Here is a 14,417-nt window from a genome sequence, read left to right on the forward strand (position 1 = left end):
TAAAAGGGCTTTTGCCCAATGGCATAAATACATGTAGAATAATATCATAAAACACTCGAACCAGTCCTAGACTGCTTAATGACAGTATAGCATATTATAGTAATAACTCTGCTCTAAGAGGTTAGTAGCTCTTGCATAATGAAGCAGTGGAAATGATTGCAATGATGAGTATCCCAAGCATGAGTTGGTATCTGTAAAGCAAACAAGCGTAGAGTATTTCCAAGCGTGCTAGCAAATAGGATGTTGATGCATGCAGAGATAAACAAAGTGTTGGCACGACCGGCCTGTTGAGGTGCTGACAGGCGAGTGAAACCAAACAACGTATCTTTAGGATTGGAGTGGTCAATATTCACTGGATTAGATAAGGAACGATCTCACCCTCCGCTGATGTGGTACCCTTTGATGATAAGTCCTCTAGCGGATAGTATCTTCCGGGAAGCCGCTCTATCTCATCAGCCCCGGCCGGCGGCTAGGTGAGAGAGACTTGATCTGCAATGCAGTATCGGGCAAGCGTGCCCGGCTCCCTAGGGGTCCGGATGGCGTGGGTGGCGTAGATCTTGCAAGCCTCCAACTCGGCAAACTTCCGTCCTGCTCGCACCGCCGGTCCGGAACTCCGACACACCTCCTTCCCCTATACGGCGTGACGTCACGACTCTAGCCTCCGCTGACGTTTCGAGAGGAACGCCTCTCTTTCTCAAAGCTTGGCCAAGAGAGAGAGTTCCGGACCGGCGGTGCGAGCAGGACGGAAGTTTGCCGAGTTGGAGGCTTGCAAGATCTACGCCACCCACGCCATCCGGACCCCTAGGGAGCCGGGCACGCTTGCCCGATACTGCATTGCAGATCAAGTCTCTCTCACCTAGCCGCCGGCCGGGGCTGATGAGATAGAGCGGCTTCCCGGAAGATACTATCCGCTAGAGGACTTATCATCAAAGGGTACCACATCAGCGGAGGGTGAGATCGTTCCTTATCTAATCCAGTGAATATTGACCACTCCAATCCTAAAGATACGTTGTTTGGTTTCACTCGCCTGTCAGCACCTCAACAGGCCGGTCGTGCCAACACTTTGTTTATCTCTGCATGCATCAACATCCTATTTGCTAGCACGCTTGGAAATACTCTACGCTTGTTTGCTTTACAGATACCAACTCATGCTTGGGATACTCATCATTGCAATCATTTCCACTGCTTCATTATGCAAGAGCTACTAACCTCTTAGAGCAGAGTTATTACTATAATATGCTATACTGTCATTAAGCAGTCTAGGACTGGTTCGAGTGTTTTATGATATTATTCTACATGTATTTATGCCATTGGGCAAAAGCCCTTTTATATAAAGTTGTTCAGGTTATCATACCTTTTATTAAATATTTTTATTTCCATTGGACAAGTGCAATCTGTAAGAAGAATTTGTAAGTCTTTCCGCAGTTAGGTGCACTTCTTATATATAAAGTAATTTTAAAAAAATGATGCCATATATAACCATTCAGGATAAAGACTAATGATTGTAAAGGTGTCCACAGGCTGGAAAATGTAGTTTGAACATGGCTTACTATAGTCACCAGAAGGGTGTGGCTGCAAGTGTGATGAAGGGGTGACTAGAGGTGTAATAAAGGCGTGACTGGAGGTGTGATGAAGGTTAGACTGGAGGTGTAATAAAGTAGTGACTGGAGGTGTGATGAAGGTTTGACTGGAGGTGTAATAAAGGTGAAACTGGAGGTGTAATAAAGGGGTGACTGGAGGTGTGATGAAGGGCGTTACTGGAGGTGTGATGAAGGGCGTTACTGGAGGTGTGATGAAGGGGGTTACTGGAGGTGTGATGAAGAGGGTTACTGGAGGTGTGATGAAGGGGTGACTGGAGGTGTGATGAAGGGGTGACCGGAGGTGTGATGAAGGGGGTGACTGGAGGTGTGATGAAGGGGGTGACTGGAGGTGTAATGAACGCATGACTTGAGGTTTAATGAAGGGGGTTACTGGAGGTGTGATGAAGGGGGTGACTGGAGGTGTGATGAAGGGGGTGACTGGAGGTGTGATGAAGGGGTGACTGGAGGTGTGATGAAGGGGTGACTGGAGGTGTGATGAAGGGGTGACTGGGGATGTGATAAAGGGGTGACTGGAGGTGTAATAAAGGGGTGACTTGAGGTGTGATGAAGGGGGTGACTGGAGGTGTAATGAACGCATGACTTGAGGTTTGATGAAGGGGGTTACTGGAGGTGTGATGAAGGGGGTGACTGGAGGTGTGATGAAGGGGGTGACTGGAGGTGTGATGAAGGGGTGACTGGAGGTGTGATGAAGGGGTGACTGGAGGTGTGATGAAGGGGTGACTGGGGATGTGATAAAGGGGTGACTGGAGGTGTAATAAAGGGGTGACTTGAGGTGTGATGAAGGGGGTGACTGGAGGTGTAATGAACGCATGACTTGAGGTTTGATGAAGGGGTGACTGGAGGTGTGATAAAGGGGTGACTGGAGGTGTGATGAAGGGGTGACTGGAGGTGTAATAAAGGGGTGACTTGAGGTGTGATGAAGGGGGTGACTGGAGGTGTGATGAAGGGGGTGAATGGAGGTGTGATGAAGGGGGTGACTGGAGGTGTGATGAAGGGGTGACTGGAGGTGTGATGGGCATACCCCGTGTTGCCCAAATTTACTGAACCAAAAATGGTTTCTCTTTCTTGTCTCAGAAAGTTGGAAAATATGAAGCAAGCAAGTAGCATTTTTATAAACCAATGTCAACAATGGCATTTCCCATATTTCTCTCACTTGAAGCTTTTAATTAATGTTTTAGAATAGAACTTGAGAACTAAACATATCAAAAGAGTACTTTCATGTTTAAGTCTGGTTCACAGTATAAACTACGATGAGGAAACAATATCCGAGATTGGCTGCTTCCGTGGTAGGATGACAAGTTTGAAAACTCAGTTGAACAAACAATGAACTCTATGCAAATGGAACTATTTGACTTCATCCAAGTGAAAACTAAAATCACATCATCTGTGAAGAAAACATGGACAGTTTAGGGAAGAAATGTTAATCTCTTAGGGAGTTGGATAAAGGAAGTGGGTGAATTCCCAGACTCCCGCTGTGAATGTTACACTCCATATTTCTTCCCTCATTGCTTCTCCACAGTTCCCGCTACTTTCAGAAGTTAATGGAATTATTCTGTGCAATGCATCTTTTAGGAGGCAGCCATTGTTTGTGGCTTTACATAGTGACGTCCAATGGTAAGCCTCCTGTGAGAGCGCCAATTCATCACATAAAAGCATGGTTGCTATGATACTCTATAAAATGTGGGCATTAATTGCCAATGACTGGGCTCCACTTTGAAGATTGGTAACTGTCTTCACAGCCAAGATCTCAGGGAATATGTTCTTGTAACCAGCATTACTACTATTAATGATGAATTTTTAGCTTGTACATAAAAAATGTTTAAAATGAAATGTGAACATTTGTATATCTCTGTACTTCTTTTGGATTCAAAAAGCTTTAAAGCTGCAACCATTAAGCATGCGCTCGGTAAGCCACCCTGAAATACAGGGATGTTATGCCCAAGGACTCCTTATTGAATAGGTACTGGCGCCAGCCAGGATTCTAACCCTGGTCACCTGTGTGGCTTGATAGTGTTATAGTTATGGGCTTTGCACCACACAGGTGACTGGGGTTTGAAGTGTGCCCTAGTGGCTGCAGCTCAAGTGCTTTGAGTTCTTCAGGTTAAAAGCACAATATAAATATTATGGCCTCCATTCATAAAAAGCAGTGCGATAAAAAAAATCATGTCGGGAAAATACTGCACTCGTTATTCTGTGTGCTAATTCATAAAGATTTCCCCAGCTGCCTTTGAAGGTCGGTAAATTACCGCAGCCCATTGAGCGGTAGAGTAGAGCAGTGTGGCGATTCTCTCTTTTGCCCTGCACAAATGACTCGCACAAATGACTCAGACAGATGACTCGCACAGACTTTTCCTGCCTGCACAAATGACTGGCACAAATGACTCAGATAGATGACTCGCACAGACTTTTCCTGCCTGCACAAATGACTGGCACAAATGACTCAGAAAGATGACTTGCACAGACTTTCCCTGCCTGCACAAATCACTCACACAGATGGCTCTCTGCACAGATGACTCAAACAGACTTTGGCTCTCTGCACTTTGCATTCATCAGAGGTGTAACTTGTTAATGCCTCACCAGAGATGTCGGTAACTATTGTCAGGCTTACCTCTTGTTGAAGGCTTTATGAATTGACATTTGCTGACAATTTACTGACATGTGTTGGAGGTAACTACAGCCAAGTCGGTAATTTATCTCCCTGGTCGGTAATGTCAGCTTTTCATGCGGTAACAGCTTTTATGAATTGACACTTTGCTAAGTGCTCGGGAAAGTCTGCTGTTTTCAGCATTACCGCATGAGGTAATGCTTTATGAATCAAGGCCAATGTGTCCATGTCAGAGGTGGGTGTCCTTAATGAGTGCACTTCCCAGCCTCAGTTTAGGCACAAATTGCACTTAAAGTGGATCCGAGATAAACTTTTACTCATTGCATTCCTTTCATATACAGTAGTTTATAGGGCATTCCTCAAGCCAAATACTTTTTTTGTTTTGTTTAAATACTCTAGTTCCCTATAAACTAAACAAGCCTTACCCACAGCTCCTTTTGTGCATTGGCACTGTAGCAAGGGCTTATGGAAGCTCTGTCTGGGCAGGAGGAGGGGGTTACTAGCCATTGATTTCAGAGGCGGAGGGAGGAGGAGAGGGGACTGAATTTACACACAGGCAAGCTGATAGTATCTCCAGCCCTTAGCCTGTGACAATATAACAAACAGAACATGGCTGCCCTCATTGTATCACAGGAATAAATAATCATAAACTTTTGAAGTTGTTTGCAGCTAGATATGCTGTGTAAACTATCTAGACAAGTTACTTGTTATAGTTAGTTTTTCATCTCGGATCCGCTTTAACATTGAAAAATAGAGTGAAAAGTAAGGTGAGCCTTCTACAGTGCTGACGTTCTGCACAAGAGTGGCTTTCCAGGAAATGGACAGTGGGGTTGATAGAGTGACATCATCAAACACTGGCCAGCTTCACAAACTGACCAAGAGTTTCTCCCAGACCAGGCTAGAGCTGCTGAAGTTGGACATCTGCGTGTTCAGTCTGAAGTCAGAATTGGAAAGTTTACTCTCAAGAAAGGGGGACTTGTTAAACAGCACAGAGACTCTTTGATTTATCTATTTTTGGCTTATCAATGTAAAATACATCTGTAGAAAGGAAAGAATGGGGGGAGGTGGGGTGTCAGGGGAGCCCCCAGGTTAATTTTGCCCAGTGCCCCATCATAACTAGAACTGTCCTTACCTACATGCCTGTGTCCTGTGACAGTTTGTGGCGTCTGCACTGCAGTTGTGGAAAACTGTATAGAAATGCATGACGTTAGGATTTTCATTCCAGTGTTCTGTCTGTTAGATTGTCATCCAGCACTCCTGACACAGCAGCTGTCTGACAGCAAACATTTTATCTTTAAAATTATGTAAACCAATCCTTTTTCTGGATTGCCTATGTGATGAAACTACATTCATGTCTTGCTTACATATGAAAACATTTCAGTTATGATTATTTCCAGCTGAGAAGTCACAACGTGCAAATGTCTGGAGAGTCTCTGTCTTTGACTTGTGCGTATCCCTTTTCCTGTGAGACTTTGGTTACAACGTTGAACATTTGGCGCTTTTCCTGTTTAAAACCAATGGGTTGTAGTAGCCGTGTGAAATTAGCATTGCTTGTTTTTATGTGTTTAATAGCTGTGTTTTGGCCTTAGAGCTTAATTACATAAATGTCCGTAAAATATTGTCATGACCTTCATTAATGTTTAATGAGAACCACAAGCAAACTACAGAATTACTTACCAAGTAAGGAAAAGGTACAGTAGCTAGGAAGACCACAGATGATTTAGGATGCTGCTGTCCATTGATTTCCCACCACCCCTTCCACCCATTTGATAGATAAAAAATGACTGCCTTTCCGAGTCAATGTTTGATTAATAATTCAATCCAGCTTATTGTTCAGCAGCTATTGGCTTGCATTGCTTATGCAATTTCTGTGTCAGTTGAAACCAGTAAACCCCCCATTCTCAAAAGAATCGCACACCATAACTACCAAAAATCCCCCGCTGCCCAACACCACTACCGTTGCAAAGCCCCCGCCACCCAAGGCCTGAGCGCGTGCCAAAGCGTGTGAGTGCACACAACTGTCACGCTAAACGCCCTCCCATTGGCATTCCTATGGGGGTAAGTGAAACGTGCTGTGCTCTGGGTGAAAAAGGGAGAGGGGTGGCAAAAAACGGCAGCAGTGGTACTTGGCGGTGGCGCAGGCTTCCTCCACTCTCTAGCACACACGGCACCCGAAACCCATAAGAGCTGACTTTCTACACTGTCAATGGGCAGCATTGAAGCATTGTGCTGCGTGTGCTAGAGAGTGGAGGAAGACCGTGCCGCCGCCATGGCACGATGTGCACCAAGGCTGTCCAGTCCGGGGGTCTCCTTCTTTTTCCCCTGGCACATAAGCATTTTTTTTTTTTGCCAGCACTGGTGTTGGTCTTTCTATTGCCACATCGCTTCGGAGTGTTTGACTGCCTGTGTGAGGATTGCTTACAGGGATTCATTTCTGGGCTTTATTTGCCCAATGCTTTTTCTGGATGTGTATGTATTATTGAATTATTTTGCAGTCATCTTGCACTTTTGAACCTTATATGTTTATAATCCTCTATTTGCTGTATTTTTATGTGTTGGGGGTGATGTTTGCTGTTTTTTTTAGTAATTAACAGATTTGATTATTGCACATTTAAAACTAAAATGACTGTAAGGTGCCGGACTGTCGTTGGAACGCCCACCCAGCGGGAGGTGACGACGGACCCGTCGTTGCCTCCAGTCCGGCGTGTGTACGCGTGTGTCCTCCACATAGTGCATTACTGCTGGATTTTCAAAAAACACCCCAAAGTGCCGTCTAAGTGCTCTTATTTGTGCTCCACTTCAAGTGCAAACTTGCCACCAAACTGCTGAAAAAATACAGGCTCACCAGATATATACCACCTCAAAGCCATGTGGATCTAGCGCATGGATAAAGCCACAAAGACCAGTCTGATGTATTCAAAATGCCAATAACTTTTTAATCCGGATTCCTCAATAGAAAAAGTATACAAAACATAGCATAAAACCTTTTAAAATTCATAAATGCCCTGGCTAGATGCGCACTCACGTCATCCAAGAGTAACTTTGAGCGTATCGGGCTCCTGGCCCAGTGATGTACCCTCTCGTGCGGTTGCGGCGTCCCTTCTCCGCAATGGTGCATCCGTTTCTCTTTCTAATGTCCCGGGCAATGGAATTTCCTGCTTCCTGTGACGTCAGACGCTCCCAGCTCCGCCTTATGCGTTTCGTCCTTTAGGACTCATCAGATTGGTCGTTATGGCTTTATCCATGCGCTAGATCCACCTGGCTTTGAAGTGGTATATATCTGGTGAGCCTGTATTTTTTCAGCAGTTTGGTGGCAAGTTTGCACTTGAAGTGGAGCACGAATAAGAGCACTTAGACGGCACTTTGGGGTATTTTTTGAAAACCCAGCAATAATGCACTATGTGGAGTTGTTTTGAATCTTACAGGTCCTAAGGATATAGAAGAGGAGCGCTGTCATACATATATATTTATTTAAAGTGACTGTGGACTTTTGATAGCGAAGACTCTCATTTCATAAAGGTTAAAGTTCTCTGCAGTGGGCGCAGTTTGCATGCATATATAGCAGATGGTAGATGGCAATGCTTCTTCAGAAACAATTAATGCTTCCACAATGGGCCACATATCTGAATGAACAGAAAGTTCTAGTGAAACTTTATGAGGTAGACCACTAGGCCAGAGGTCTCAAACCAGGGTGGCACCTAACAGTGGGGCTGCTTCACCATGGGAGGCCCCCAATTTTATTTCATAAACCAGTCAAGCAGAGAACAGTCTGGTAACTAACCAAGGTTAAATTAGTGACAGGGCTACTCTGTTAGTTGATAAATAGTACATATTTTTGATGTGCGATCTTGGAATTCCGCTTCATGATTTATTTTCCAGAAGGTATTTTATGTTGTGTCCATTGCTGGGTCCTTGATAAAGAGTTACTGCCTAGTCTTGCGTGCCATCACTGGCCTTGCGTGCCATCACTGGCCTTGCGTGTGGTAGCGTTACAGTGGATGGAGTCGTACCGCACTACGTCTGGGTCTCCAGTTCTCTTCAAATACATTTCACATAAAGTACATTAGCATGAAAATAAATGTGGTTGTCCTCAGACGACCTGACGCTAGGACAGAATAGAAGGAGGAAGGTGGGGGAAGCCGTGGGTGACTCAAGAGAATAGGACTGAACTGCTGCGTATTGTAAGAATCTGAGCCAGTATGATTGTTGGATGCATCAATATGGAGGACAATTCCACTCAGCCTACATTCTAGCTAAATACCTTCTATTTGGCCTTAGAGGGCAGGAAGGAAAGATTCTTCTATTAGCTCAAAATAAAAATAAAGAGGGGGAAACTATTCTGGCTAAAGAGAAATGAACTGTCCTCAGCTATTTCTTGACTATCACACAGCGAATTAAGTACAATGTGAGGAAGCAATCATGACTGAATGTTATTCCCATCTACTCCGTTTCTGTGTTTTCTGCCCTGTTTCTATTTCTGCCAATAATAACACATTTATTTTCTTTCAGGAAATTCTAACTCCAGCTAAAAATGTGATTGTTTTAGATTCTGTGATAAAGCTTCCGAACCTTGGATTTTGTTGCTGTCTTTGTCTATTAAGGTGGCCATTAATGATACAATTCTTTGGACAATTGATCGATTCGAAACAATCGCTTGGGCCCACTAATCGATCAGATTAATGAAATTGATCTATGCAATCGAATTTACGATCAAAGCAGAGAATCGATTGTGTGAAGAATCGTATCGTTAATGGCCACCTTTAGGCTCCCTGCACACTGTATGCGATTCCGATTTTTAATAGTTTTTTACATGTGATTCTGATTTTTAATCATTACTGCACGCTGCCTTTTTTCTGCGTTTTTCTGTTGATAGCATTCAGCACAATCGGAATTGCAAATCTGAATCGGAATCGGAATCAGAAATCGCAAATCGGATTTGCAGTGTGCAGGGAGCCTTAGGGTGATCTTCCATATCTACGAGTAAGTAGCTACTCGGAATCAAAGTTTACATGAGATCGGGCTGCCCACAGCCGAGGGGGGCTAACTTACCCATTGCGTCCGCCTTAGACGATGCACTCCATTCGCATCCCACATCACATTCCTTGTCACTACTGTGCTTCCTTTTTTCGAGTTTATAAGCAACAGCATAATTGCATTTAAAGAAAAACACTTGTTTGTTACAGCTGAGACAAATCCTGCAATAAATCTGCAGTGTGTGTACTTCCTGCTTTCATGTACGCAGACATTTTGTTAACATCCTGTGTTTACAAATTAGCTGCTCTGCTATGGCAGAGGAGATTCCTGAGCTGACTCAGCTAAGAGATCAAATTTTAGTGGTGATTAGTCACAGATGAGGGGGAATTAGACAGGCTAAACTCTTTAAATACATACAGGGTGCATTTCTCTCTGTTTTCCTTCTGTCCTGTGCAAGAGTTCAGGTCCACTTTAAGTCGCTACAATGGAGATTAGTATGTAAACTGCTGTGATGTTTAGCAGAAGAGAGATGCTGGCTGGGATATGTCTGGCCTGGCTGTATTGGTGATGGGCAGCGCTCTACCTTTGGCTCAGGAGCATTAGATTGGGTGCAGCGACAAGGCAGAGCAGTCACAATGACAGATAAGCTAGAAGACTGATCTATGTGTGCTTTGCTTGTTTGGGTTATTTTTGCAGCTAAACTAACTGTTTTTCTTCTCCCTTCTCCTTAATGCACCTGCTATGTGTAGAGCACAGGCGGCTTAGTGCTGGTAAGTAATGGGCTGTCACTCTGCATCTCGTGTGCTCATTCTTCACCACCCCATCTGCTTCATGATGCTGCATTTAATGTGCCGACTCATTTGTGCTTACCTCCATTCCGCAAATGATGGATCATGTTCCCGGGCTGCTTTGCTTCGTAGCATAGAAGAATTCTGCAGTCTGATCAATATACTGCCAGGACCAAACTTTCTATTTGAAATATAAAAAAAACCTCAGCCGTGTATTCATTAACAACCGGCAGCAAGGCCGTTTAACATCCCCGTGTAGCAATCCCTGCCAGAGTCGTTGATAAAATTATCTGATTATTTAGGAGTCAAATTTGTTACAAGCCCTTCCCTTTTGCTTTATACTTGGATGTCATACACTCCTGTGATGCCCTGACCCTGGAGTCTTTGGCTCTGCCTTCTGTAAGGTGCCAAGCTCATGGTGTGCCCTGTATTATAATCTCAGCAAGAGCCTGTTGTCCAATCAGAGATGGAAAAAAAAACAATACAGTAGTTATTTTGCTATTTTGAATGTTATTAAAAGACCACTCCAGCAAAAAAAAAGTAAGCAGTTTAAATCTGACAGAACTGGCAGTATTTGCACTAGTCCATCTTCTCATGGGGGATTCTCAGGGTTTTCTTTGTTTTCAGAAGCATTTTCTGAACGGCAGTTTAACTGCCAAAGCAGTAAGATACCAGCCAGTCTCCCTACTCACACAATGTCACTTAGACTTAGCAACTGCTGTTCAGGAAATGCTTTTGAAATCAAAGAAAACCCTAAGGATCCCCCATGAGGAGATGGACTGGCCCAAAACCTGTCCGTTCTGTCAGATGTTAACTGCTTACTTTAGTCCTTTCAGTTTAGTATTCTGGCCTGAGTTTTGATTTAGCTAAAAAAACTAGTGGAATATATCTTTAATGGACCTTAGAGCACTAAACAACATTGCAAACCAGCATGTGATCCAACATTATGTGGAATTAAGTACTATATGTTATATTTTTATTTATCTTACAGATGCCTGAAGGAGTATTTCTTAAGAGATATTTGTAAATTGACCAGAAGCAGTTTATCAGGCTAATGTATTTATTGATAGGAACAATTATGACTGGATTTGCTGTATGTGCATCCCGTAGTGTACGATCCCCCTCCACTAGCACAGGTACCTGCTGGAATGAGAAACGTATTGGAGGCTGTGTATTATTATTTATCTACAGCATTTTTAAATTGTGAAGTCTCCAGTGACAACCATGGTTCATTCTCTAGCGGGATGTGCAGATTAAAGGGCAACTGCTGCATTTTACAAGATTGCTCTTGTATAGGGGACCTTAAAGTGAATTAGAACCGCATTTAAAAAAATGAGACAGATACTTACCCAAGGAGAGGGAAGGCTCTGGGTCATATAGAGCCTTCCCACTCCTCTCCCGGTGCCCTCGTTCCGATGCTGGCTCGCCCGGTAGCAGTATTTGACTAAATTAGTCAAATACTGCTTTACCTGGCCGAAGGGGGCTTCAGAAGTCTTCAAGGAGCCCGAGTGTTCCTGAAGAAGGGCGGACCTGTACTGCGCCTGCGCAAGCATGCTCTCTTGCACGCTCACGCCTGTACAGTATGGAGCCGCACGTCTTCAGGAGGACACGGCTCCCAAAGACTTCAAAAATACCCTTTCTGTAACGATCGGTGTCAGCACGCAGAGAGAATCTGATTATTGGTGATCTGCAGTATCACCAAGAATACAGATATATACCTGATTATTGATGATCTGCAGAATCCCCACCAACTAACCTCTGGACACCTATATAGTGTAAGCGTTTGGTGCAACAGTAATGACTTTGAGTGGGACCACCCGAGGAGCAGGTGGTCCTTGGCAGTATGAGAAATACCTCCCACTGGGAAGTGCGAAGACCTTCCAACAGCCTGAGACTTCCAAAGGGGGGGGGGGGAGCCCCAGGCTGAATAGCAGGAAGGCCCAGTGGCTAAGTGACACCTAGAAGGTGGGTGTCACAAGCAGGACTGGAGACTAATCTCTCAATGGAGAGGGATAGCTCGCAAGGTCGGGCAGGCTAGGTCGGCAACACACGGGCAGATAAGGTACAGAGACAGAAGGCTGATTCGGTAACCAGGGACAGGCAGGGTTGGCAACAAGTAATCAGATATGCATAGGTACCGAATCAGAAAGCAGAAGGATAGTCAGGAATGCAATAGGTCATAACAGATATCAAACAATGCCTAGTCTTGGGTGTGAGGTCCGTGGTCTCAACACCCTGGAACTAGTCTGAAGTATAACACAATGGTAACACAGTATCCCTAGTCTTGGGTGTGAGGTCCGTGGTCTCAACACCCTGGAACTAGTCTGAAGTATAACACAATGGTAACACAGTATCCCTAGTCTTGGGTGTGAGGTCTGTGGTCTCAAAACCCTGGAACTAGTCTGAAGTATAACACAATGGTAACACAGTATCCCTAGTCTTGGGTGTGAGGTCCGTGGTCTCAACCCCCTGGAACTAGTCTGAAGTATAACACAATAGTAATACAGAAGTAATCTGGCTCAGTGTGAATTCCCAGGTCCTCCTGGTTCTAACACACTGTGGGATCTGACTATGGTCTGAGTGCTTTCACATAAGTGTTCGCAACGGCAGACAACTTGAGACTGACCAGCAATAACTATATATAGAGCGTCGCTCCCCGGCGCCACCCATCGCTGATCAACCAATAGCCACTCGCTCTGAGATCAGCTGACCAACCTGGTCAGCTGATCCCTCCTCGTTTGTCATAAAGGTTCTGCCTCTCAGCGCGCGCGCGTATTCCTCAATCTGTGTGCACTAACAGGCCCAGCCACATCAGACGCACGCGGCAGCGTGCAAACCGCTGAGCTGGACGCGGAACCAGACGCCTCGCTGCCAGTCCGCGCGGCGGCTTTTCCGCAATCTATTACACTTTCGGCGGGGGATTGAAACAGGGGGGGGAGCCAGCACAGGATAGAGGGCACCGAGAGAGGAGACGGAAGACTCTATACGACCCAGAGCCTTCCCTCTCCTTAGGTAAGTATTTGCTTCATTTTTTTTTAAATACATTTCCCATTCACTTTAATGGCTATGCAATGAATGGGTAATTACATCAATCAGGGTCAATGCCAGAGGTATATTCTTTGTGCCCCTAGGCCAAGTATGTTGTTGCTCTCCTTTATTGTGCTGTAGGTTCCCTCTAACTCCATGTGCAGCTCCCTTGAGCATCACTTTCCCTTTTCATGTGTTGCTTCCCAATTTCAGCCTCCTCTTTCATATGTAGCAAACCTCTTTCATGTCCAAGTGCCCGATGAGCTGCGTTGTCCAAAGGCCCGGACCTTTGTGGCCTTTTCAGGAATCCGTCCCTGATCTAGGTTTTAAGTCCTACCCCATAGAGCCATATTAATCCATTGCAGGGACAACAGAGATGATTTGCATATTCAGCAGTGGTGCATTGTGGGAAACATCAGCGCTCACTCCAACCTGTAAAATCGCAGATACCACCTGTTTTAAGAAGACAAACTTCTGTAGTATTTTAGTAAGGAGGCCTTTTGGTCTCTTTCAGCCCCGTACACACTCCTAGGAGTTCTGGTTCACCATGAGCTTGCTAGGTACCGTATTTTTCGGACTATAAGACGCACTTTTTCTCCCCCAAAAGTGGGGAGAAAAACTACCTGCGTCTTATAGTCCGAATGTCTGAATATAACCTACCCTGGTGCTTGTTTTCCTGTATAGTAAAATAGGTCGTAAGTGAGGGGCAGCTGCGATATCCAGAGCGGCATAGCAGCAGCCGCTGTAACTATGCACACTGCTTGTCCTTTGATTGTAATCCCCACAGCAGCGCGATCCACAATGTTTCCATGTGGCATAGGAGAAGCCACCGTTTTCAGCATACCCGGTGCTTTGATCTCACCCAGAAGCCGTCACCCGCTGTTATTTCTATGCCGGTCTTTCGATCTTACCTAGAATACGCCGCCCGCCGTTATCTCTAATGCCAGTCCTTTGATCTTGCCCAGCGCCAGACCCCAGTAGCACGATCCCGGCTGACAGGCAATTCAGCCGCTAATAGCGGCAGAGTTCTCATGCTTCCGTACTACTTTGTTTACATACGTCACCCCATGACCCGGCGCACGTGCGACACAGGTCATTAGAGGGCGCCAGTAAACAAGTTAGTACGGAAGGAAGGACTCTGCCGCTATAGCGGCTGAATTGCCTGTCAGCCGGGATCGTGCTACTGGGGTCTGGCGCTGGGCAAGATCAAAGGACTGGCATTAGAGAATGGAGATAACGGCGGGCGGCGTATTCTAGGTAAGATCAAAGGACTGGCGTTAGAGATAACGGCGGGTGGCGTATTCTAGGCATGATCAAAAGACCGGCATAGAGATAACAGCGGGTGACGGCTTCTGGGTGAGATCAAAGCACTGGCTATGCTGATAACGGTGGCTTCTCCTATGCCACATGGAAACATTGTGG

The 14,417-nt window shown here is 45.2% G+C and overlaps 1 protein-coding gene across 6 annotated transcripts in view; it reads left to right on the top strand.

Moving 5' to 3' along the window:
- Window positions 1-14,417, top strand: part of AGRN (agrin) — an 803,356-nt gene that overhangs the window by 210,835 nt on the left and 578,104 nt on the right. For 4 of the 6 annotated variants that reach the window (XM_068240729.1, XM_068240733.1, XM_068240735.1 and 1 more), the window contains exon 3: window positions 9,930-9,950. The exons of the other annotated variants lie outside the window; for them this stretch is intronic. In XM_068240729.1, coding sequence (XP_068096830.1) covers window positions 9,930-9,950 — 21 coding nt within the window. The remainder of the gene's footprint in view (window positions 1-9,929; window positions 9,951-14,417) is intronic. 6 annotated transcript variants of the gene reach the window in all.

Source organism: Hyperolius riggenbachi, chromosome 6, assembly GCF_040937935.1.
Source record: "Hyperolius riggenbachi isolate aHypRig1 chromosome 6, aHypRig1.pri, whole genome shotgun sequence".
Taxonomy (NCBI): Eukaryota; Metazoa; Chordata; class Amphibia; order Anura; family Hyperoliidae; genus Hyperolius; species Hyperolius riggenbachi.